Genomic DNA, 26,060 nt, shown 5'->3' on the forward strand with positions numbered 1-26,060 from the left:
ATGGATGGATGGATGGATAGATCCAATTTTGAGGGCCCTAGAAGTTGTGAGCCAGAACATTGGAAAGGCCTTTTTGAAGAAAAAAAATCGAGTGGTTAAATGATATTAGATTTGTTATCACCAGAAAAAAACATTTTTAAACAGCACCCCAGAAATCAATTTCATAGCTCATGAATTAACTCTTCAGCATTAGTTTGCCGATACTGCATGTGGTATAATGTTACCTTGCCTAGAGTATTCAGTTATGTGAAAAAGAAAAAAAATCCCACATATGTTTGTCATTAGTATGGTCCCTTAATGACTGTAAGCTAACTAGCATAGCTTCGTTTATTTCCCTGGATAGGAGATTTGCAAAGTGCTTGGGGAATATGGATTTAAAATGCTTAGTAGTATTCACAGTTTCAGAAGTCATTGCCAGTAGTGATTTTAAGTTTCTGAAGGCCATGTTCTACTATTCAGTTTTCTGATAATATTATCACTCTAGAAAATACAGATGGCTCATGTTGTAATTTTTACAAGGCACTTTTGTTTTAGCTTTTGTTTAGTTTCAATTTGTTCTTTTAGGCAAATAAAAAATTGAAATTGGAAAATGGTGGCCTGGTGAGGGAGAATTTACGACTGAAGGCTGAAGTTGATAACAGATCACCTCAAAAGTATGTATTTTGCTCACAGAGCGATGTTTCAGTTTATGTCAATATTTCAGACTAGGCTGCTGTGAGGGTTTGTTTTTTGCTTGATTCTTCATTTAATCATATAGATTTAGGTAGAATGACTTGCCTCTGAAAGTCAAGTTTATACTCCGTGTTGTTGGTAAAATTTTAGGCTCGGTTAAGGCTAATTTTAAAGAAAGAATTTTACGCCTATCCTTTTTTCTTATCTGATGAATAATGTGACCTAGCACAAGTGAGCATTGACTTAGTTTTACATATAACTGTTTAATAGTACTAACATAGTAGTGAGATTAAGGTAATGCCCTTTAGTTGTTTTCTTAGATAGTCTTAGTAGTAGTTAATGTTCATATAATTCTTTCTCTTTGCAAGATACAACAACCTGTAATGAAGAACTATTAGTATTCTGTGTTTTCAGATGAGAAAATGGAGGCATAAAGAGATTAAATTAATTTACCTAAATCTGCACAAGTGGAAGTGTTAGAAATAGCATTTGACTGGCTGGGCACGGTGGCTGATGCTTGTAATCCCAGCACTTTGGGAGGCAGAGTTGGGTGCATTACCTGAGCTCAGGAGTTCGAGACCAGCCTGGGCAACATGGTGGAACCCCATCTCTACAAAAAATACAAAAAAATTACCTGTGTGTGGTGGTGGATGCCTGTAATCCCAGCTACTCGGGTGGCTGAGGCAGGAGAATCACTTTAGCCCGGAAGGCAGAGGTTGCATTGAGCTGAGATCACTCCACTGCACTCCAGCCTGGATGACAGAGCAAGACTCTGTCTCAAAAAAGCAAAAAGAAGTAGCATTTGACCTTAGATAGCCCAACCCCAGAGTCTGTGCTCTTAACCATTACACTAAAAAGCCTATCTGAAATAGAATTTAGGACATTGTTCATTGAATTTTTTACTGATTTAAAACTATACAATTAAGTGAATTTATTCTTCCCTTATGGAATAGTTTCTATTCCATTCCAGAAGATAAGAATTTGCAAGCATTGGACTGCTTAACAATTTGTTCAATATTTTAAGAAAGAGTTGGGATTTAAGGGTTGCAAATGGAGAAAAGATCGCAGGCAGCACTTAAGGTTCTTCTTTTTCTAGGAAAAAAAAATGACAGATGAGAAGACAATATGGCCCCCAATGTCCAGCAACCTCTCTGAGGGATGGCATATGAGAACTCCACACTTTCTTCCCATCCAACCACTGGACTTCATTTCTTTCTAATGGAAAAAAACAGTGCAGGAATAAGCAAACAATAGAAATTTATCCTACCAGAAATAGCTCTCTGCTTGTCATTTGAAAAGCAGGAAATGTTGCCCTTGGTAAAACCAGATGTGGTATCAGGAAATGGCGGATGCTAACCATAATTACTGGAGGCAGAGATAACTAACCAATGAGAAAGAAGCATGGCTTTTACATTTAAATAGTTTCTTCCCCTGTGCTCTCCAACCCCGTTTTTCTTTCACTTCAGATAATGTCCTACTTTGACAAATTAGTGAAATAACCTTAGGAAGCGTTACTGTTATGTAGTGGTTTGAATCTCTACGCCTATCATTTATTGGCAGCTTGCCTTGCTGGTCATAGTAATGCTTGTCCATTAGCCATTTCCCACAGCATGCTGAATGGAACGAAAGCTATTTTGTTTGTAGCTCTTATTTCTTGAAAACTTGCCCACCAGCTTTCGCATTTAATGCCAGCCACAAGGATGTGTGTTTTAAAATATCCATGGGTCAAACTGGATAAAGAACTGAAGAATCTCACCTGAGGAAACATGGCCTCTGTCAACTCTCAAAAAAGGAACTGCACATCTGAATCCAGTATAACTTTAGGATTTTCCATCTTTAACTTCCATTGCTTCCCTTCAGGGGAGGGGAACAGTTCACTTAAAAAGTGATTTGAGCTGAAAACCGTATTCCAGATCAATTTGCAATGCATTGAGGTATTAAATGCATTGCATTTGATTTATAGCCTTGTTTACTCTGCATCACCAAACCCTAGTGGGATTCAGAGAAAAGCTGACCACAGCTGAAAATACCCACATCTGGTTCACCTGAGGAGAGCTCCTATTTGTATGGAAAAGAATAAGACATTTCAAGAGTTCACAAATAAATGCAAGTGAATAAAAATCACCCATTCCATTTTATTCCCTTGGTTTAGGAAATGCCTTGACTAATTATTTTTGTCTTTTCTACTTGGTTAAGTGTCAGGGTATACTTTTTTATACACTTGGCCTTAGTCTCCAATGTATCCTACAAGTTGAGCAGCAATATTCTACAAATCATACAGAAGAGAGAGCTTTAAAGTTTACACACTAGAGAGGGAAAAAATATTAGGAAGGTGTATTAGCTCAGATTGTCATAACAAAATGCTATAGGCGAGTGGCTTAAACAACAGATTTATTTTCCCATAGTTTTGGAGGCCAGAAGTTCCACATCAGAATTTGGCAGAGTCGGGTTGCGATATGGGTTTTCTTCCTGGCTTGCAGATGGTGGCCTTCTTGTTATGTCTTTATATGGTTGGGGGAGAGAGAGAAATCTGGTCTCTTTTCCTCTTAAAAGAACACCTAGTGACCTCGTTTAGCCTTAATTGCTTCCTAAAGATCTTATCTCCAAATACAGACACATTAGGGGTCAGGGCTTCAACATACGAATTTGGAGGGGAGGGTGAGGACATGACTCAGTCCATCGCAGAATGAATTTCTTTCTAAGATGCTCCAACAGATATCACGCTATTTCCCAAAAGCTTGACTAAAATCTGGTATGAACAAAGGAGATTCAAATAATATTTACCCTGGTCTAAAGAACATGGTATTGTATAAAAGCTAATATATTTTACATACAATCTTTTAAAAACAATGCTATAATCTTTTAAAATGAAAGTGTTGGCTGGACGTTTTTCCTTCCTCGATTTTAACTTAAAATCCCTCTTGAGCAATGTGGCAGATAGCCTACTAAGCATATTCTTCTAGGTTTCAATAATATTCATCCTGTTCCTTGCCAAAAATTCGTTGTCCTAATATCCAAACTCATGGTCCAGAAAATGCAGTCTTTTCCTTTGGCTTTATCTATTTAGCCACTTTCTGAATTCTTATTATGCTTCTAAATGTATTTATTTCACCTGGAGGAAACCACCTGTTTGGCCCTTCGGTTTCCCCTAACTTGGACTTCTGAGAGATTCGGATTTGATTTTCAGAGCTCAAGGGGTGGTGATATGACCTTTAAGTTTACAAGAGTAATATATGAAAAAGACTTACTCCACTTGCTAACGCAGAAATAATGAATTTTTTCTTACTTAACATTGTGCTAGATGCTTTGAACGAGCTAAATACTCTCTCTGACCCCTAAAGAAGGTTGTGTTCCCTTGCTGTGATTTCTTATTACCTGTTCTTTCCCTTAGCACATGTCACAACTGCTAATAATTAACACTTTGTGTAATTGTTTTATGACTTTGTTCTGTTTGAGTCAGGGCTATAGTATGTAGTCACTATTGCAGCCACTGCATTTTATAGGATTCTGGCTTCCGTGCTGCTCCTACTACATATCTTTTGAGTAAATGAATTAAAAAACATAACTCCTATGACTGAGGAAACATAGAGACAAATCGAGAATGTGGGATACTCAATAGGAAGAATGACTAGGTTTCTTCTAAGTCATTGAGGGAGAGTGCTGCTTTACAATAAAAGAGAACTATGAAACTTAACGAAATGCACTGTGGACTTGTTGGGATACTGATTAGTAACAAACTGATTGTTGAAAGACATTTTAGAGGCAGCTGGGTAAATTTGAATATGAAGCAAGAATTAAATGAAATGATACTAAGGAATCACTGGTAATTTTGTTTAAGTATCATGGTTACTTAAGAAAACACCATTTATATTAGTCCTTTTGGGCTGCTATAACAAAGTACCATAAACTGATTGGCTTATAAGCAACAGAAATTTATTTCTCACAGTTCTGGAGACTTAGTCTAAGATCAAGCTGCCAGCTGGTCTGGTGAGGCCCGCTTCCTGCTTCATAGACAGCTGTGTCCTTTTGCTGTATCCTCGCATGGCAGAAAGAACAAAGGAGCTTTCTGGGACATCTTTTTAAGGGTATTAATCCCACTTATGAGGGCTTGAACCTTTTGACCTATAGGCCCCAGAACCTTACCTTTAAATATTATACCATTACCTCCTGATGGCCCTGCCTCCAAATACCGTCACATTAGGGATTAGGTTTCAACATAAGAATATATGGGGAACACAAACATTTAGTCCATGGCACCATATTTTCTTTTAGAAATGCATCCTAAAACATGGACTATAAAATACTTTAGCAAAAGACAAAGGTTATACATACAAAGGAAATAAGACAAAAATCTTGATAACTGTTGAATATGCATTATGAGTAAATGGGAGTTTATTATGTTCTCCCTACTTCTGTGAATGGTTAAAATTGTTTATATTAAGGGAAAAAATCCAGCAAAACATGGTCCCTGCTTCCAGAAAAGTCATAGTTAATGAAGGCATGACATGAAAATATATGAAACGAATGCTAAACAGATATTAAGCCAAATAATAGAGACAGCAGTATGGGTTCAGAGAATGGCGGTTAGGTTGCAGGGATAAGGAAGGTCTTTATCAAAAAGGATTTAAGCCCAGCTTTGAAGAATGCAGATTTCATCCTTCAAAGGCATTTGAGTGAGAGAAAACAGCATGTGCTGTTAGGAATACTAAGCGGTCCCTTCAGCCCCAGTCCTTTTTCTCCAGTACTAGTAGCCACATATTGTGGTACTACTCAGTTAAGCACAGTAAGTTTCTTCTCACATTTATCAGAGCAAAAGTCCATGTAATTTTTACATCTCTCTCTTGTGACCACCATCACTCTACTTTTATAGCTTGGTAGCATGACTCCACTATGTCCACCACTTTCTACTCTAAGCAGAAGGGCCTGTTCTCAGTCTGAATATGTAGTGGGGAATGTGAAGCTTGTCATACCTCCACATGGTAAGAAACATCAAGAAAGAGAAGAAGCTGAAGGGAACAGTTAAGTACTGGATTTCTCGTATTCCTAAATTCCCTTGACTTTAATTACTGCTCCTAAACTGTGTCAAGCAATGTGGATATACTTATCATTGGTAGAGTTAGATGTTCCTTAGTGATTTTTTAATTTGAAGAGATGTGAAGAATTGACTTGTAAAGCATCTGAAAGTTCCATGCCCTCTCTCCGTATCGCTGTTCAGTTGTGCCACTTTTTTTTTTTTCCTAGCCACTTGAGGCAGGGATCATGCTATGTCACCAACTGTTATGAAGATTTAGTAGAGCAGCTATTTTTGTCCTCAGCTACTAACTCACCTTAATAGTATGGGATTTTAGCTCATTTGTATCAAACTTGGTTATAATTGAATTAATGGTTTTTCTTTCTATAAATATGTATGCAGGAATGTTATGTTTTCTGTCATTGTGTCTTTAGTGAGATCTATGGGTTTGATAAGTGTCTCCCTGAGTGCATTTCATTTTACGGCACAGCAACCCCAAGGCTTGTCCTTATGGACAAGTCTTCACCCATGCCTCAGCTCCCTTTGGGAGAGGATAAAGGCTCTAAATACTCTGGGCAATAAGTAATATTTCCTGTTATTAATATATGAAAAGAAGTGTTCTGAAGAGGAAAGAATAGACTTCATTGATTGTGACCTGGGCTTGCTTCCTTTTTTGCTCTATTTTTATTTCTTGAGCCATCAGAAATGAAATTTAAAATCAGTTATCTTAGGGCTTTAATAATTGTCTGCCTATATGTCAGAGATTACAAAACAAAATCAAAATCTTTGACCTCACATTCTCTCTTGAACTACAGGTTCATGTTTTCATCTATCTTTTTTGTGCCTTTACCAGAGATTGTATACCTCAAATTTACCACAGAGCATGGTGGTTAAGAACTTAACTCTAGAATCAGACTTCCTGGATTCAACTTTCCCTTCTTCCATTTTGTCCCTCCTTTCCCTACCCAATTCATTTTTTACCATACTCAAAACTGTCTTTTAATAAAGTACAAATCAAATTATTTAAATCTCCTGCCTAAAACTATTCAGTGTTTTCCTAGAATAAAATCCAGACTCTTCACTGGCTAGTCTGCATCTGCCACCTCTTCTTCATCTCATTCTTAACACCTCCAGCTCATCCTACTCCAGTTCTACTAGACTTTATTTCTAAAACATGCTGTGTTTATTTCCTTTACTTAGAATATTCTCCTTGCAGATCTTTACATGACTATCTGCATCAATCCTCAGATGAAGGAAAGCCTTTTCTGATCATTCAATTTAAAGCAGCCTTTTCACTCAGCACTTTCTACTCCCTTAATAGAAGACCATAATAAAATCGTGGTTGGGTAAGACAGTAGAGCATGGTGATTATGAGCACAAACCTTGGAGCCAGACTCCGTATGACCGAACACTAATCTTGTCTACTTACTAGCTCTGTGATTTAGATGAAGATATTTAACCTTTCTGTATCTCAGTTTTTGTCTTTTGTGCAGTGGGGTTAATAGTAATACCTATGTTGTAAGTAATAGTAAGAGTTAAATCAAATAAAACTTAAAATACCCTTTTAACAGAGTCCATAATTAGCAATTAATATTTTAGTATTGTCTTCACAGCCATTATCACTGTCTGAAATTATCTTGTTCATTTAATTGTGTGACCTGTTTGTTTTCTGTCTCCTTCATTCTAAACTCTAAGCTCCATTTTAAACTCTAAGCTCCTTGCTGCCTATCCGCTTCATTTCCAAAGCCCCCAGTATCTGAAGATACCTGATAAATATTTTTTGAATAATTGAATTAATAAATAAATAACATTGGATAAATTAACCTTGAAGTCTTTTTTTTTTCTTTTTTTTTTTAACATAAGATGAGGGTGCATTATTGTGAGGATTAAACGAAATCTATTACCTTGACATGATGTGTCATATAAAGAATGGGAAGACAAAATAATGTAAATCATTCTGTAAAGATACATGCTTGCATATGTTTATTGCAGAACTATTTACTATAGCAAAGACATGAAACCAACCCAAATGACCATCAGTGATAGACTGGATAAAGAAAATGTGGTACATGCACACCATGGAATGCTATGCAGCCATAAAAAGGAATGAGATCATGTCCTTTGCAGGGACATGGGTGAAACTGGAAGCCATCATCCTCAGCAAAGTAGCACAGGAACAGAAAACTAAACATCACATGTTCTCACTCATAGGTGGAAATTGAACATTGAGAGCACATGGACACAGAGAGGGGAACAACACACACCAGGGCCTGTTGGGGGTGGGGGCTGAGGGGTGGGAATTTAGAGGATGGGTCAGTAGGTGCAGCAAACCACCATGGCACATGTATGCCTATGTAACAAACCTGTACGTTCTGCACATGTATCCTTTTTTTTTTTTTTTTTTCTTTTTTTAGAATAAATAAAATGGCTAGAGGTGGGATGGGGGAATTTGTATATCTAAAAAATCGTATCCATAATCCCCCATCCCATGCAAAAGATTATTTATCCTCTTGCTTTGTTCCTGTCCTTCTTAATGACTTTAATACTTACCTAGTTGCCTAAGATTAAAACCTCAATCTTCTGTGCTTCTCCACTCCTTCTCATATCACACCTGGTGTTTTTTAGTGTGTTCTCTGTAGCCTACCTTTTTAAAATGCCTCTGTAATCCATCTTCTCATTTTCACTAGTTTAGATCCATATTATTTCTTGCCTAGCCTGTTGTAACAGCCTTTCTACTGCTTACCTTTCTTTCCTATGCTGTCACCCAGGCTGGAGTGCAGTGGCACCATCTCTGCTCACTGCAAGCTCCGCCACCTGGGTTCATGCTATTCTCCTGCCTCAGCCTCCTGAGTAGCTAGGACTACAGGCACCCGCCACCATGTCCAGCTAATTTTTTGTATTTTTAATAGAGGTGGGGTTTCACTGTGTTAGCCAGAATGGTCTCGATCTCCTGACCTCATTATCCTCCTGCCTCGGCCTCCCAAAGTCTGGGATTGCAGGCGTGAGCCACCGTGCCCAGCCCCAATATTCTTAGTCTAGTATAAAAGGGTCTTTATTATATAACTTCGGTTTAATCTCCTTGCCTCTTCTCTATCCCCTCTCTTCTTTTGCTCTGCTCTGACTATGCTGAATTTCTCATTGGGCCCACATTCATCATATTGTATTTTCCCTGGTTCTCCACAGTAGCCTCTCTCGTTTTTATTCTTCCTGGTTAATCCCTGTCTATCCTTTGAGATCTAGCCCAGTTGTTGCTTTATATGTGAGACCCTCCATAATTTTCCCAGAGGTAGCATTTTCCTCTTGTTCTTTTGATTACTCTTCTTCTACCCTATTGTTTTAATGATCATGTTGTATATTGATCAGTTCCATGACTGTCGTATCCAGTTAATCTGGCAGCTCCTTGGTACCAAGACATATTTTTTAAATGCACATTTGTGTATTTGTACAAAATACGTATATATGTGTGTGTATCTTCCTTTTATGGAGTCTTACAGAAGGGAAGTGTCCTTATACTCTAATACTTGAAGCTTAAAGTACAAAGGATTTATAAGAGAACAGGAAATCAGAGATTCTGGAACTTTCGCCAAATTAGAGCATAGGATTTCCGGAAACTTTCCTCTTTAAGTTATGCCAGAGAATCAGAGTTAGAAAGAGAAACAGAGGAGGTGATAGTAGGGGCTTGCCTGGCTAAGTCTTGAGTTTCTTGTCTGCATCTATGTACTTGAACCAGATTTTCCTTCCTTTACCTGGCTCCATGCTGACTCTGAACTGTGCAGTTCCAGTTCCTAGGTCTGCTCTTTCTAAACTGTGTCTCAGGATGTGGTAGTAATGCTCTAACCTTTTGCTTCCTCATCAACACCGCTGCTCTGGCTGGCTCTGCTGTTGTCCCTTCTTGACCTATTCTGGCCTTTTTTGTTTCTCACGATTCTTCTCTGACAAATGTGGTGATTCCTGGTATTTGACCGTAGCCTGATCCAATGACTGATTCTGCTATGCCCTTTGGTTTTCTCAGAAGGGGAACTTGTAGACTGTCAGGGGAGTCTGATGATACCCTGGGGCCAGACTGTGACAGCCAGTTGCACTCAGGCCCCTTGACTGCCTGAGGGACCCTTCGCTGGATATTCAGCTAATTGGGGATAGACAGGTACTGCAGTTTTCTGTCAGTTTGTCTTTATTGTATTGATAAGGTACTTGGGGAGGCGGCAGTGCATGCTAATTGACTAAGCAGTAAGGTTGTCAGAGGGATTATGAACTGTTTGAGAAGAGGAATGATCACTTCTACTTCCTTTGTTTTCCTTCTTCATAGCCCCTGAGCACACATTAGTCCTCAATAACTGCCATCTGAGTAATAATTACAGGGTATCTAGATCAGTTTTTTGTTTTGTTTCATTTTCTTTCAGATCTTGTTTCATGCTGAGAGAAAATAAGAGATAATTTAGTTAAGGTGAAAAATGTATAGACAGGTAGATACTAATCCAGAGATTTTTAAGTATATTTTTTATCACTCAACAGTAGTTGCACTCACAGTATTGAGATTTTGTTGTTAAGGTTATTTTATTTTGGGAAAAGATGTAAGTCCTTTATTTCTCTTAGAAATAAAAAGATATGAAATAGGATGTCTTAATGTTCTCTCCTTTCCATGACAGATTAGGATCCCTGTTAATGTCATGCAAATTTCAAGGCTGATCTTGGTTGGTTGAAGGGAGCTGGGGGAGAAAATGAGGGCATTTCTGCTTGGAATCAAAATGAGATAAATTTGTCAAATAGAATGGAATTTATTCCACAGTAAAAGGAGTAGTCTGTCCTCACAGGCAATGCAGAGAAAGTAGTACTTAGAGTTAGGCATCCTGTTTTGAGCAACTTTGCCCAGTGTGCTGCCCAGAGAGAAGGAAAGAAGCCTTGGAAATGGAGGCTAACTAGTTGCAGTTTCCAAACAGAAGGCCAGAGACCAAGTCCCAATTGCCGTAGAAGCAAGTAGGATGAAACTGGCCAGCATGGAACACAGTCTAGTTCTGTATTTCTCCTTATCCACCTGCTGACCCAATACTATGTGGGTCAGCCCTTATTAGAGGCTTAACCACAAAAGGGACCTGTCTGTTCCTCTTCAGTTCACATATGCTGCTCAACACTCAGGTCATTTTTATTAATTTCTAAGGTATCTCAGCTAGAATTGTCACCACAGTTTTTAACTATAAATGCATAGTTGGTTTAATAAGATAAACACACAAAGAATTTCCTTTAAAATTTTGTTCTGCCGTGAGCTGTGATCATGCCATTGTACTCCAGTCCTCCAGCCTGGGTGTCAGGATGAGATCCTGTCTCAAAAATAAGTGAGTAAAATAGTGTAAATATGAGCTATTAATTATTAACCCTGCTCTTCATTTGAAAACTTGCAAAGCAAACTGTACTTTGATTTTTAAATGGTACTTTTAGAAGATGGAGGGATAAGGAATTACTGCAAGGACCTAATTCTTTGTCTTGTTCCCCTGTCTTTATCAACTTCGTCTTTAAGGGTGAAAATTCTGGCATTTTTTTATTCTTACAAATATTGGAACCTTTCTGTTTTGTGATAAAACTAAGATGCAACCTAATGTAGCTTGTATTTTTTTTATTTCTCTTAATTATACCCTGAAATAAATAACCCATGTGATGTTTAGACCTTGAAATTTTGTATTTAGTTTTTCTCATTTCATATTAAAAACATCTTTTACTTGTAGTTGAAGATACCTGCTGATTGTACATGAGCTAGGCAAGTTTATCATACATAGTTTCTACACATAGCACATTTAATTATTATGCTTTCAGCTCTGTTTCAAACTTAGTCTTTATATCTCTGGTTAAATATTTGGGTTGTCGTTTACCAGGGTGATCTGTCAATGCTATACTTTCATGCAAGGCCGCTTTAATAAATGATCTTTTAAAATTTCAAAATATTATTGGATTTGTGCCTAAAATATGGTGGTGGTTTGATAAATGTTTACTGAATTTGTGCATACATACTATACGTCTTCCTACAATCTTTGTATTTCCTCTGTGTTTTTATTAGCAAATGTATGTACCAATAAATAGCACAAGGATGCTAGTTCACTGACTCTTGTATACACATTGTGTCTAGAAAAATCTAGTCTATATTTTGATATGAAGTTTAAATAGGTGCTGATACTATTTAAGAAGGAACTTTATGCTCCAGTATTTAATATGGTTTCAAACATGGTGTATGGGGTTAGAAAGACTTGGATTCAAATCCTATTCCTGCCACTAAGCCCCTTTTAAGCTTCTCATTTCTCATTTTTAAAATAAGAATAATGGATCTTGCTTCATAAAGTTGATGCAAGGATTAAATGAGATAATAATATATCAAGCATATAGCACTCTGCTTGATACCAAGTAAACGCTTAATGACTATGGCAGCTGCTCTTCTTTTTGTCATCATCATTGTCAGTAGTAGTCAGTTATACAAGTTAAAGATATATTGGTTACATTTACTTTTGGTAAATTCCAGCCAAAAGTTCACTTTCCTTTTTTTTTTTTTTAAAGTTCTCTTTCAGTATATCTCATTTAACATTTTTGTGGAACTAACACGTGTGACTAGGATTGGCCATAGATAGTACTTTTATGATTAACAAATTCCTAGGAATGTAGCAGTTTTGTAACTGAGAGCTTCTTTTTAAAAAGAGAAAACTCTCTTGAAACATTGGCAAATTATACAGCTCAGCAACAATATAAATGTGTGGGTTGCTTCCCAAAGCTTCCCTAGTAGTTTAAAGACAGAATGTTTCCCCTCTATCCTCCCAACACATATATAAGGGTGGGTAATGCACAAATGATCCATAGGAAGCAGGTGAGAGAAAAGGGATGCCAGAGGCTTTGAACCTTTTCCCCCACCACCTAATACAGTTTTGATATTCCTACAGCTCTGGTCCTCCCTGTCTACTTTTCCTAAAATGTGCCCCACCCACCCTGCACACATGTACACGAGATAGATACCACTACCAGGACCTTTTCATTTTTCTTCCCACTTCTGTCAAAACTCAGATTTCTACAGAGCTCCTGTTAAGGCTACTCACTTATTAAGTGTAATCAAAAAGAGGAGTTAGGAAACTCAGAGAATCTGAAACTGGTAGGTTGTGCATTGGGAGATATAATTAAGAAAGGAAAGGGCAGATGGAAAGCTCTTCTCTCTGAAACCTTACCTCTCTGTGTTTAAAATAAAAAAGATACTTTCGTAATATTTCTGAAATTCAGGAAATGAGAAGCTACTGCGGCTATGTAGACAGGCAAGTCCACAATAAAATCCACTCTATGAATGGATCATTCTGTCTCAGATTAAGTGGCAGTTCTTTAAAGAAAAATATTTGAGACTCACATAAATTTATTTGATTTTCTCCCATATCAACTATTACTTTATGATGCCCACTTGCCCCTTTCATTTCCCAGGCTCAAGCGATCCTCCAGCTTTAGGCTTGTGAGTAGTTGGGACTACAGGCACATGCTTCTGTGCCTAATATTTTTTTTTGTAGAGACATGATCTCATTATGTCACGCAGGCTGGTCTTGAACTCCTGAGCTCAAGCCATCCTCCTGCCTCACCACCCAAAGCATTGGGATTACAGACATGAGCCATGGACCAAAGCAATCTTAGTAATTAATGGGAAAAATCGCAGTTGTTTGATGACCTTTAGAAACTTTCGTCAAAACAATTAACTCTTATTGTCAATTATATATGTATATGGATGGGCAAAAACAGTAAAACTAATATTTAGTACATTAATATTTATGCAGTAAAATTTGAAACATGAGAAATATTGAGAATTAGTGAGTTTTTTTGTGAAAAACTTCTGGAGAATAATTTGAATAGTGCTTCCCTTCTCATATAATTTATGATATTAAGCTAACATCATTTCTGATACCTTGATGAATTTTCACACTCCTAAGTTTGCATCAGCTTCCAGCATTTTATCCTGTGCTCTCGATGTCATGAAAGAGCTCCACATTGCTTTAGTGTGAAGTGTTTTGTCAGCCTGTCACTTTCTCTAGACATCTTCATCCTTTTCACCACAACTTTTCTCATCCGTGTCAATAAGTTTGCCTCTCCAAAGTGCTTCTGGCATATCTAGAATTTCCTGAATGAACTGACATTGTTGTAATATTCTCACAGTCAGTGATTTCTTCCATAACTACATTTACATTTGATTGCAGTTTCACTTCCAGTGTTATCATTGTTTATTTCTGTTATACCTTCATCTTTGTTGACCTGTTCTGTCTTTTTATTAACTGTTTTTGTAAAACGTCATGTGGGTTTTTTACTGGGAGACAAGGAGGCAGCCCAGTTGCACACTTTGCTATCTGTATGTTAACTGAAAAACAGGTAGATGCACAGTGACTAATCACTGACTGACCTTGAAAGAAGTAACTTGATGGGTCACTGATCATGAAGCACGTCTATTATTTATGTAGTGTTTTGTGAACTGAAAAGCTAGAAGTGAAGGTTTTACTTCATGCAGTTACTCATTAATATTGTGTGGTAACTGAAATTTGAATCACGTTGTTGGGTGACTGGTAAATTAAACCATGGTAACTGAAATTTGTACATATTGAAACCATATAAAGCAAGGATATCAACACTGAAAACCTGTCAGGCCAGACCACAAAAGCTGGTCCAGGTCCAAAGATAGCTTTCACTTTCTTTCGTTACCTCAGCTACCAAGTAAGGAAAACATATAAAGTCAAAGTTTGATGAGGCAAGTAGACTGACTTCCCCAGTGTCCCCTACCTTGTTCCTCTTCAAGAAGGCATTTCTGAATTTTGGCAGTCTTGGCCACCCACTGGGCTTGCTGCATTTACCCATTTTTTTGGAATTGTCGTTGAGAACCAGAAAGGCAAAGTGAATTGCTCAAGGATAGTAGCATAGCACTAGAGCTGATTAGTTTCTTGGTACTCAGGTGTGGTATTCTTTTACCACATTTGTTTTCTTCAAACACGTCCTGTTTTTCTGTTTGATAGACTATGAGAAAATACGGTCTTAGGAACTTTTTGTTGTTAGAGATGCTCTTTAGTTTAGTTATACTACCTCAAAGTTCGTACCAATAGGACTTCCATTTCTCTTCTACTAGGGACAGAAATGATCTTGTATCTCTTTAGCTATTTGGACAAGGGGAACTCTCATCCTTTTGTCTCATCGAGAATGTATGTATCAGTTAATATTGCAAGCTGAAAAATCCTTTAAGCTTCTGTTAGATTCTGGCAGAATACACTTCTGATATCAGTTGTAGCTCCTGAACTGCTGTACAGTGTTTTTTTCTGGCATAATGAAGCCTTTGGCCATCACTGCTACTTTGAAAATCAAAGCCTTTTGGTCTCTAATGGAATGTTTATAAAAATACACCATTTTGAAATTTGCTGAAGAAAAGGAGGAAGTATGGCAAATGATATTAGAAATCCCTCTGGCTTGCCTTGGCATAGCTTCATTTAGTGTTATGTACTTGAAATATCTAGAATTAGTGTGAATACAAAAATATTAAAACCCAAAGATAAATAAGCTCATATCCTCCTTGTCTTCTATGGAAGTATAGCATCAGATACTTATCCCTAATTGTTATTTCTCTATAATAAGGTAAATTGCCCCTTGCCACATTTAATATAGTTACCTTGGATAAGCTGAAAATCTCCTGACACATGTTAAGAGTTTCATCTATTTGCAGTCTTACTAAGGTAAAGGTTTTTGGGATAGAGCAGTATAGAATGCCAAGCCTGTAGCAAAAAAAGCTCTACTGTATATATGTCAGTCTCTGTTGCTTTCCTGGGTGTCAGAGAAATAAAGTCAACAGTCAAATGTAGTAAACTAGACATGTTTAGTTTAGTAATACAGTGACTGTCATAATACTTAACATGTAAAAGAAGGCCAAGGACCTCTAACTTATCCTGTGGTGTCAACCCTGTCTCGGTGTAAGGCACTAGTGTATCTTAAAGTAAGAGAATGACTTTTATTCAAGAAATACACAACAACAAGGAATTATTCTAGGAATCTGGCAGTGAATGTAATAAGACAGTCAAACTACCTGCTCTCCTTGAGCTTCTATTCTAACGTGGGAGAACGAAAGCAAATAAATTACATGAATTGATTAATTGATCAGTTGCATGGCTTTTAATATACATATCTGTCAGTCTGCCCACCAGCACAGGTCCCTTATTAGCATGGGAGAAGGGCCTGATCACTGAAAGTATTATAGATTTATAGAGTATTGAAATGAAACTTAGGGAAATTAGGGGCAGTGGCCTTTTAGAAAACAGCCTAACTCCATCAGTGACTTCTGCTTGCTTGTCCCTCTCATATGTGATCTGCTACTGGCCTTTATTGTTTCTCTCTGAAATAACACAAAAATTATGTTTAGGGCTCTCATTGACTTCAACTCCAAACCATATGTTGCATCTTTTAAAAACATAATTTCTAAAAAAAAAAAAAAAAAAAAAGAGGCAAATACAGTATCTTAAGATGATACTATATTTGAAATTCCAAGCTAAAACCCTGAAACAAGAAGCTGGTAATATTTTGGGAAGCATTCTTTATTTTTGACTGGTCTTTCTGTGTGTAGGCCTCTGAGTTCCCAAAGATATCCTTTGGTTGCAACTGACTTACTATTTAGTAGCATTATTTGATTTTTAAGTCATTTGATTTTTTTATCTGAGGAGATAAAAAAACTTTATTATAAAAACTTTATTATAAAAAAATTTTACTTGAAAAAATGTATATTGGTAAGCAAATGTAAGGCTGTCACTTTTGCTTATTTGCATTAAATAAGCATGCTACACAGTTTTTCCATTTCAAAACGTGAGTTATTTGATTATGCCAGAGTAGCTACAATCAGGAACTCACAAACGTTTGTACTTAATGTACTGAAAGGTCTTTGCTCACTTTTTAAAAGTTCTCTTACAGAACTGCAACTCTGTGAAGTACTACATTTATAAGCCAAAATTTTTAACAAAGAAGAAAAATTCCCATCATTCATTTAACCAAATACAGTAGTAAATTTTGTCTTTAAAATGGGAAGGCTTGTTATCATAGTTGCTTTTGTTTTTGTTATACCTGTGGTTTTTGCTGTTTTTTTAGAAGTTGAAGGGAGTGTGCTCTCTCTGGGGGTTCAGTTAATTGCAGTTGAGTAGATCAATATTCAGCAATCATGTCTTTTAAAGCCCTTTCTGATCTTGAGATTTTATGATTCTATATTTACCTTTGCCTCTGCTTTTTCCTTCAGTGATAAGAGTGCAGGGATAATGTAGGGGTTGAGATGGGGAGTGAATTGGGCTAGTGGTTTAGGAGGTGATGGGCATTAAGTAGGAGTTGAAAACATGTTGTGGTTGATTCTAAGAGGGGCAATTGCTATTGGTGTCTGCTTTTTTTGTAGTTTTTTTTTTTAATACTAAATACATGTTCTTAATTGTAATTATTTTTTAAATTAGGGGAAAAAGGAAGAAAAAGATAAACCCAAAGATAAAAATAATTTTTGAAAGTCACCTTCTCATAGCTTCCTCCAAACAGACAATCCCTTAATTCTTAGAAATGGGCCAATATATAAATCATCAAAAAGATGATTAAGAATAGGTTTTGGAAAAGAACTCTGGAGGAGATAAGGTATTTTTCATGGGATTAGAACGTAAGGCTTATGTTATTTACTGGCTCATAAGAAGCTTCCTGAAAGATAGAAATTTTTTTGGTGATAAGATTGAATTTAAGGTAGATATTTTATGTCCCATGGAGCTAGACAGTCTTTTTTATCTCTGGGTTCCCAGCCCCAAATATACCACCTAACCTATACTAGGTACTCAAAAATTGTTTCTTGAGCTTAACCCAGTACTCATTCTTGATGGAAATAAAAGCAAGATAATCCTGAGTAAAAGGAGTAGATGTTTTTATGAATAAAGGAATTCTTTTTCAGTCACTCTCCAAAATGTTCTCTTTCAGAAAGTGTACAATTTTTTTTTTTTTTTTTTTTTTGCCTAGTATATTGGAATCACAAGCACTGACTTCGTATTTCAAAGTTGAAAGAAATGAGATTGATGTCCCATACAGTTGTAAAATGCCAAAAATAAGTAGTGCTGCCATGAATTAAAGGCCAGTGCTCTGAAAAGCTTCAGATCAAGGGTGGCTATAATTGAAAGGGCCCAAATAAGTATTTAAAACCACCTCTCCTGGGAATGCTAAGATTTCTGAATATCAAATTGGCATTTTATGTTTGACAAGGTGACATTGTATAAGAAATGTGTTGTAAAACACAGCTGTATGATAGGAAAATGATTGAATGTAAATATTTCAAGATGCAGACCACTGTTCAAATGTTATCATAAATCTTTGCCATTGTTTTAGGGGATAACTCTTCATGCATATATGAGCTGAATTGATAGAGCCAGCTCTTCGAGAGGAAATCATCAGCACGTTTCTGCCTGTCTGCTACCACTAGTCTGATTCAACCACAAAAATATCTTATTATGTTTTGCTATTATTATCATATGTTTATTATTATGTAAGTGGGGAAACCTTTTTTTGCAAATATACATCTGGCATTTGCCCTACTCATTGAGTGATCTGAAATGTCACTGTTAGGTGAAATTAGAATAGCCTGGGACAGTTTGCACTCTCAAACCTTGAAAAGAAAAAAGCTTGAGTTATAAGATTAACTATCTTTCCATTCTTTGTAGGTTTGGAAGGTTTGCAGTTGCTGCTCTTCAGTCCAAAGTAGAACAGTATGAGCGTGAAAACAATCGCCTCAAGAAAGCCCTGGAACGAAGTGATAAGTATATAGAGGAACTAGAATCTCAAGTTGCACAGCTAAAAAATTCAAGTGAAGAGAAGGAAGCTATGAATTCCATTTGCCGGAGAGCACCTTCTGCAGATGGCAAAGGGAGCAAAGGCAGTGAGGAGGATGTGGCATCAAAGAATCAAGGCGATAGTGCCAGAAAGCAGCCCGGCTCATCCACCACCAGTTCTTCTCACCTAGCAAAGCCTTCCAGCAGCAGACTGTGTGACACCAGTTCTGCAAGGCAGGAAAGTACCAGCAAAGCAGAAATTAACTGTTCTAAGAACAAAGACCTATATCAAAAACAGGTAGAAATAATGTTAGATGTGACAGATACAAGTATGGATACTTATTTGGAAAGAGAATGGGGGAATAAACCAAGTGACTGTGTGCCCTACAAAGATGAAGAACTTTATGATCTTCCAGCTCCTTGTACTCCTTTGTCCCTTAGTTGCCTTCAGCTCAGTACTCCAGAAAATAGAGAGAGCTCTGTGGTCCAAGCAGGAGGTTCCAAAAAGCACTCAAACCATCTCAGAAAATTGGTGTTTGATGATTTTTGTGATTCTTCAAATGTTTCTAATAAAGATTCTTCAGAAGATGATATAAGTAGAAGTGAAAATGAAAAGAAATCAGAATGTTTTTCTTCCCCAAAGACAGGATTTTGGGAATGTTGTTCCACAAGCTATGCCCAAAACTTAGATTTTGAAAGTTCAGAGGGGACCACGATAGCAAATTCTGTTGGCGAAATAGCTTCAAAATTGAGTGAGAAATCAGGCTCATGTATATCCAAGAGGTTGAATTCTATTCGTTCTTTTGAAATGAACCGGACAAGAACATCCAGTGAAGCATCGATGGATGCTGCTTACCTTGACAAAATCTCTGAGTTGGATTCTATGATGTCAGAGTCAGACAACAGCAAGAGCCCTTGTAATAACGGTTTTAAGTCACTGGATTTGGATGGGTTATCAAAGTCATCTCAAGGCAGTGAATTTCTTGAGGAACCTGATAAGTTGGAAGAAAAAACTAAGCTAAACCTTTCCAAAGGTTCTCTAACTAATGATCAGTTAGAAAATGGAAATGAATGGAAACCCACTTCTTTTTTTCTCCTCTCTCCATCTGACCAAGAAATGAATGAAGATTTTTCACTCCATTCCAGTTCTTGTCCAGTAACTGATGAAATCAAACCCCCAAGCTGCTTGTTTCAGACAGAGTTTTCCCAGGGCATTTTGTTAAGCAGTTCACATCGACTATTTGAAGATCAAAGGTTTGGGTCATCTTTGTTTAAGATGTCCTCAGAGATGCACAGTCTTCATAACCACCTTCAGTCTCCTTGGTCTACTTCCTTTGTGCCTGAAAAGAGGAATAAAAATGTGAATCAATCAACAAAAAGAAAAATCCAGAGCAGCCTTTCCAATGCCAGCCCATCAAAAGCAACTAAAAGTTGACTCATTAGAAAGGTGTCATTTGTAGTTTTGTCCTGAGAGAAATAGAAAAGTTGTTAAAGTTACCTTTTTTCCTCAGAAAAGTTCTATACAAATTGGAATTGATAATCTTTAGTCAAGTATCAAGTCAGGATGGTGGATTAACCTGTACCCAGAATGCTTTTTGTTCATATTGAAAAGATTTTGGTCTTTTCATTTTTATTTGGGGGTCTTTGTGACCAGAGAAGTTAGGGAGGAGGTCATTTTTGTGTTTGGGGGTTGGGTTTTTTTGTTTTGTTTTGTTTTGTTTTGTTTTACTGAATTTGATATGTGTTTCAGTTAGGTGTACATTGTTTTTTAAAAAATATTATTTAACTGTCAGATACAGTGGCCTGTTGATAAGCCCCACTTGTCTTCAGAACTTGGATTTCTTAAATAAAACTTTTAGTGTTGTCTATACACTGCTCAGTAAGACACTTGAGTTTCTTTAAGTGTTTCCTAGGGTGGAAATTATTTTACATGTCCCTTTTTATTTATGTTCAGTGATGGCCTAATTTTTCTGCAGGGCTGTGATGGAGAAATAGCACTCTAACCTTAGTCCAATATTGATTTAATTTTTTTTTTTTTTTTTAGGTTTTATGCGTATGTTTGCATTTTTTAGCATTGTGTTTTGTCCAGTTTTGTGAAAATGTTCTGCTAGTATGAAAGAATACATTTTCTATATGAAAACATTTGTTTTAGGTAGCTTATATTTTCTCATCTTTATGTGTGTGTGTGTGTGTGTATGTGTGTAAAATCAGAAATTTAGCATACTATAGAAAGAAGGCATGGAGCACTTGGGTTTAGAGGAATCTAAAACATCATAGCTTCATTGTTCCAGATGTACAGGTTTGAAAGAACTCATCGCCAAGTTCTTGATCCCCTTACATTCCAGGGGAGTTTTCTTTTGAGTAATATGTTTCTTGTTTGCATGTTACTGTTCTTTGTGGCAACTATGCATGGTAGCATTTTTGCTTGCTGTGTTTTCCATACTTAAGAAAAAGAGGTTTCAGTTGACTGATAGAATATCTTTTATGTATGACAAAACTTTTCTGTGAAGAGTGTTGAGGGGGTGAGGATAGGTAAGAGGTAAGCACAATTTTTAATTTAGGCTCTGAAAAAGTGTATTGTTCTAAACATATTTGGTATGCCTATATAGGCCTTTAAAAATGGGTTTGTATGCTGTTTAATGTGCACTGAACATTTTACATTAATATTATACTGTTTTACATTAATACTGCATGCTTTTCTATGTGAATTGAATAAAGAATGTCATAAGCACTGTATTCCTTGATGTTGATGATGATTCTTTGTCTCATATATTGAATTAACTTATAAAGACTGGGAAAAACTACTTTTTTTTTTTTTTTTAGACAGAATCTCACTCTTGTCACCTAGGCTGGAGTGCAGTGGCACGATCTCTGCTCAGTGCAACCTCCACCTCTCAGGTTCAGGCAGTTCTCCTGCCTCAGCATCCTGAGTAGCTGGGATTACAGGCACCTGCCACTACACCCAGCTAATTTTTGTACTTTTAGTAGAGAAAGGGTTTCGTCATGTTCGCCAGGTTGGTCTTGGACTCCTGATCTCGGGTGATTCGCCTTCCTCGGCCTCCCAGAGCGATGGGATTACAAAAAAACTACCATGTCTTAATTGATTTTATAATATGTTGACAAGCTAGGGTCCATGGACCAAATCTGGCCTGTGGCTATTTCCCAGGCTGGAGTGCAGTGGTGCAGTTATGGCCCACTGCAGCCTCGGATGGACTGGGCTCAAGCCTTCCTCCCCACTCACTCTCCCAGATCTGGGACTACAGGGACACACCATGTCAGGCTGATGTTTTTAGTTTTTGCAGAGACAACGTCTCACTATGTCGCCCAGCCTGGTCCTGAATTTCCAGGCCCAAGTGATCTTCCTGCCTCAGCCTCCAAAAGTGCTGAGCCACCACACCTGGTCAATCATAAAATTGAATTTTATGCATTTTAGTATTTTATAAAAATCTCCCTTGAAAGGCCTGTGAGCAAAAAATGGAATTTACAGTTTTTGGTGGTTTTTAAAAATCCATAGATTATTGCATAACACAGGAAAATTATATTAAAGTCACATTTCATTGTTTCTAAATAAAGTTACTGGAACACAGTTACACTCATTTGTTTACATATTACCTACAACATCTAAAATATTTACTATATGGTCTTTTACAGACAAACTTGCTGACCCTTGTTATAATAGACTGATGATTCAATGAAACCATAAAAGTGACAATTCACATTTGTAATTTGAAGAATCATGCCCTCCACTTATAGAAGTAATAGCCAAAGGCTGGCATGGTGGCTCATGCCTATAATCCAAGCACTTTGAGAGACGGAGGTGGGTGGATCACCTGAGGTCGGAAGTTCGAGACCAGCCTGACCAACATGGAGAAACCCCATCTCTACTAAAAATACAAAATTTGCCGAGTGTAGTGGCACATGACTGTAATCCTGGTTACTCAGGAGGCTGAGGCAAGAGAATCGCTTGAAGGTGGTGGAGGTTGCGGTGAGCCAAGATCACGCTATTGCACTCCAGCCTGGGCAACAAGAGGGAAACTCTGTCTAAAAAAAAAAAAAAAAAACAAGCATTTTTTTTTATGTTACATATTTTCCAATCATTTTTCTGATATGTTAAAGCTAATGGATACATTCAGAGCTATTGGCACTTTAAATGTCTTCGATAATATGACTACATATTAGAAACTCACATGTAGCAATTAAAATTTTTGTGTCACAGGTTAAATTTAGGGGTGGTATGATCTAAATCTACGTTCCTCCAAATTCATATGTTGTAACACCCAAGTTAATAGTACTGAGGTGGGGCTTTTGGTAGATGATTAGTTCATGAGGGCTTTGCTTTCACTGAATGGGATTAGTGCCCTTAATTTAAAAAAAAAAAAAAAAAAAAGGCCTGGTGCCAGGTGCGGTGACTCAACGCCTGTAATCCCAGCATTTGGGGAGGCCGAGGCGGGCAGATCACGAGGTCAGGAGATCAAGACCATCCTGGCTAACACAGTGAAACGCCGTTGTCTACTAAAAATACAAAAAATTAGACAAGCATGGTGGCGTACACCTGTAATCCCAGCTACTCGGGAGGCTGAGGCAGAAGAATTGCTCGAACCCAGGAGGTGGAGGTTGCGGTGAGCCGAGATCGTGCCGCTGCACTCCAGCCTGGGTGACAGAGAGAGGTCGCGCAAAAAAAAAAAAAAAAAAAAAAGTCTGGAGTAGTTTCCCTGCTTCTTCCGCCATGTGAAAGGACACAGCTAGAAGGTACCATCTTTGAAGCAGATAGTGAGACCTCACCAGAATCTGCTGGTGCCTTGATCTTGGACCTCCCAGAACAGTGAGAAATAAAATTATATTGTTTAAAAATTACTCAGTCCAAAGCATTTCGTCATAGCAGCCTGGACGGTCTAAGGCAAGGGGTAAGCCTCATTCTAGTTCTGTCTGTGATCAAGGATATGTCTTTTTAGTCCAAATACACACTGACACTGTGACATGGATATCTGGAGTGTGTAACTTGATTTACTAATGACTAACCTAGGTGAGAGCATCTGTGTTGGACTAAGGTATTTTCCCGCTGCTTATGATTCAGAAGCATCCCTCCATTCTCCCTAAAATGGTATTCCGTATATTAAATGTGTGCCATTTATTTAAAGGGTCTAATCTGTGTAGGATTTGATTTTAATCACACATTCTCATTTGCACTCTTTACCACTTTTCTATAATGTGATGTCATGGCAAATATAGTGGTTTCGTAGATTTTTAAATGTATCCACTATGTACACACATTCCAGGCAAAAACAAAAAACAAAAATACCTCATACTAAAACTAAGTATCTTGCTAAGCTAACCTCTATTTCATCTAATCCCTTCTTATTTCATCTAATCCCTTCTTAAAACTTTATGAACCAAGTACTGTCGTCCCCAGTTTACAGAAAAACAAATCGAGGAAGAGTGATCACACAGCTGGAAGAGATACGAACCATATCTTGGAGCTGGGTCTGTGGCTCTAGAGCTTCTCTTCTCCCTTATGTAATAAAGAATTCACATTTACAGACCAAAGGATAAAGGGATTTGAAATTTTCCAAGCATTATTTTTAAAGTATTTTGGAAGTATTAGCATGTTTCTTTATTTTTTATTTTTACATTTGAGACAGGGTCCCGCTCTTAGGCTGGAGTGTAGTGGTGTGAACACAACTCACTTCAGCCTGGACCTCTTGGGTTTAGCATGTTTCTTTTACAGTAGCATTTAGTTCCTGAGTCTGACTACTAAACAAGCTCAATGGTGGGAGTTGTGTATGTGCTACTTAAGAGATTCACATTGACTCTGACATTTAGATTAAGTTAACCTTGTCTTGGTTAATTTCACTAAGGCTATGATAGAAAAAGATGCACTCATGACAAGGAAGCAGACAGTTCATGTTTTTAGAAAACCATCTTTTGCTTAAAATTCATTGCCTATGGGAATGTGACAGGATGCTAGTGGTTTTGTTGGTTTTTTGGTCATGACTTAGTATTCATCTTTTATTTTTAAAATCATTCCATCCAAAAATGACAAGTCTTTTTCCTGTTTTATGGAGTCAGCTGACACACCAAAAAAGAACATGGTACAGTAAGATTTACAGTCCCTTAATTTCGAGTCTGCTTTGTTTCCCAATCATCTCTTGGCCATCTACATTGGTTTGAAAAAACTACTGAAAAAGATAACTTGGTCTTGAATCTATGATGTTTCAGGAACTTCTTGTTTCTATTTGAATGGTTTTCAGTGATTCAAAGTGAAATACACTAGATTTTTCCCTCTTTTGTACCTTTGGATGATATTTGTAAAGAGAATCAAACTGAGATTAACTGTTTATGGGATGTGCTTTATTAGATTAGAAGGGTTTCCCAGAGCCTCATAAGAAGGTCTTTCATTCCCATTTGTGGGAGTCCTACAACACAGCTTTTGCCTATCACGATGTAACCTGATCCTTTTAATACTTGGCAGAGAGAAAACCTTTTAAGCAATGATCTCAGAGTGCACAGTGAACATTTATTGCCTAATTCTCGGAACCCCACTCAGCTAGGAAGCATCTGTGAAGATGCAGATTTCTTTACAGAACCCACCTGGAGCGCAAGTTAGGGCGATATTCAGTTTTATATGACTGAGACAGTCTAGAATGCCTTGAGTTACAGCTCCACTTGAGAAACAAGGCAGATTCTTAGACCTGCTGTGTCTTTTTCTTTCCATTATCCTAGATTCCAAGTGTTGTGTCTTAATAAGGAGCAGACCCTCTCTAATAAATATTAGCTTATTGGTGTGTAGAAGTGTGGGCCTTAAGTGACGTTTGGAATTTGGGGATATAAAGATCCTTTTCCCAAGGGATTTGTCTTGGCTGTTTACTCAGACTTACTGGGAGGTGGGGGGATGCAATTCTAATGCATTTTGATTCTTACATCATTTGTGAGTAGAAAAATGCTCCTGTTGGGGATAGCATGGAGCAGTGAGAAAGTCTGGCGTCTTCACAGAGGTGTTACTCTCGTACTGGGTCTTGAAGGGTGAGTAAGAGTTCTGCGCGCGGAGGAGGACATCTCCTGCGTGTCGGTTTGTGCTGGTGGGGGCGCCTATTTAGCCTCTGTCTCAGAAGAGGTGCTGAAGAAACCATTCCTTAACATCAGGGCTCCTATTTGAAAAAAGGTTTCCCGGATTGCTCCAGCCTGGGTTTACACGTTTGGCTTTGCTCCGCCGCCTCTCAGAGTCCCCAGAGGCTCTTGGGCTTGCCCCAACCTCCTGAGTCGGCGGCCTGATGGCGAGACAGCGGCTCCCTGGGCGCTGGAAGGCTTAGGCGGTGGCGAGTTGGCCCATCATCTGTCCATTAAGATGAGACTTGACCTTTTGAGGGAAGGAAGGGGCGACCTCGCCTAACCCATCAGGTCATCTTTGTGTTCGGGGTGGGGAGATGGGGTCCGGCCCGCTAGCCTCTGCTCTAAGTCCTCTTCTCTCCCTGGGATTCCAGCGAACTCGGCCTTCTCAGATTCCCGCCGCCGGTGCCCGCTCTTCCCTTCCCCTCCAGCCCCCACCGGAACCCCAATCCACAGTCTTGGGAAGACAGAAG

General features: G+C 37.9%; 1 protein-coding gene across 2 annotated transcripts in view; it reads left to right on the top strand.

The window, feature by feature from the left end:
- The window catches only part of RNF219 (ring finger protein 219), a 43,665-nt gene extending 22,443 nt beyond the window's left edge, over positions 1 to 21,222 (top strand). For both annotated transcript variants that reach the window (XM_011997298.1, XM_011997299.1), the window contains 2 exons: positions 565 to 653; positions 18,376 to 21,222. In XM_011997298.1, coding sequence (XP_011852688.1) covers positions 565 to 653; positions 18,376 to 19,918 — 1,632 coding nt within the window. In that variant the 3' untranslated portion in view covers positions 19,919 to 21,222. The remainder of the gene's footprint in view (positions 1 to 564; positions 654 to 18,375) is intronic.
- The last annotated feature ends 4,838 nt before the right edge of the window (positions 21,223 to 26,060 follow it).

This window comes from Mandrillus leucophaeus, unplaced genomic scaffold (genome assembly GCF_000951045.1).
Source record: "Mandrillus leucophaeus isolate KB7577 unplaced genomic scaffold, Mleu.le_1.0 Scaffold536, whole genome shotgun sequence".
Classification (NCBI taxonomy): Eukaryota; Metazoa; Chordata; class Mammalia; order Primates; family Cercopithecidae; genus Mandrillus; species Mandrillus leucophaeus.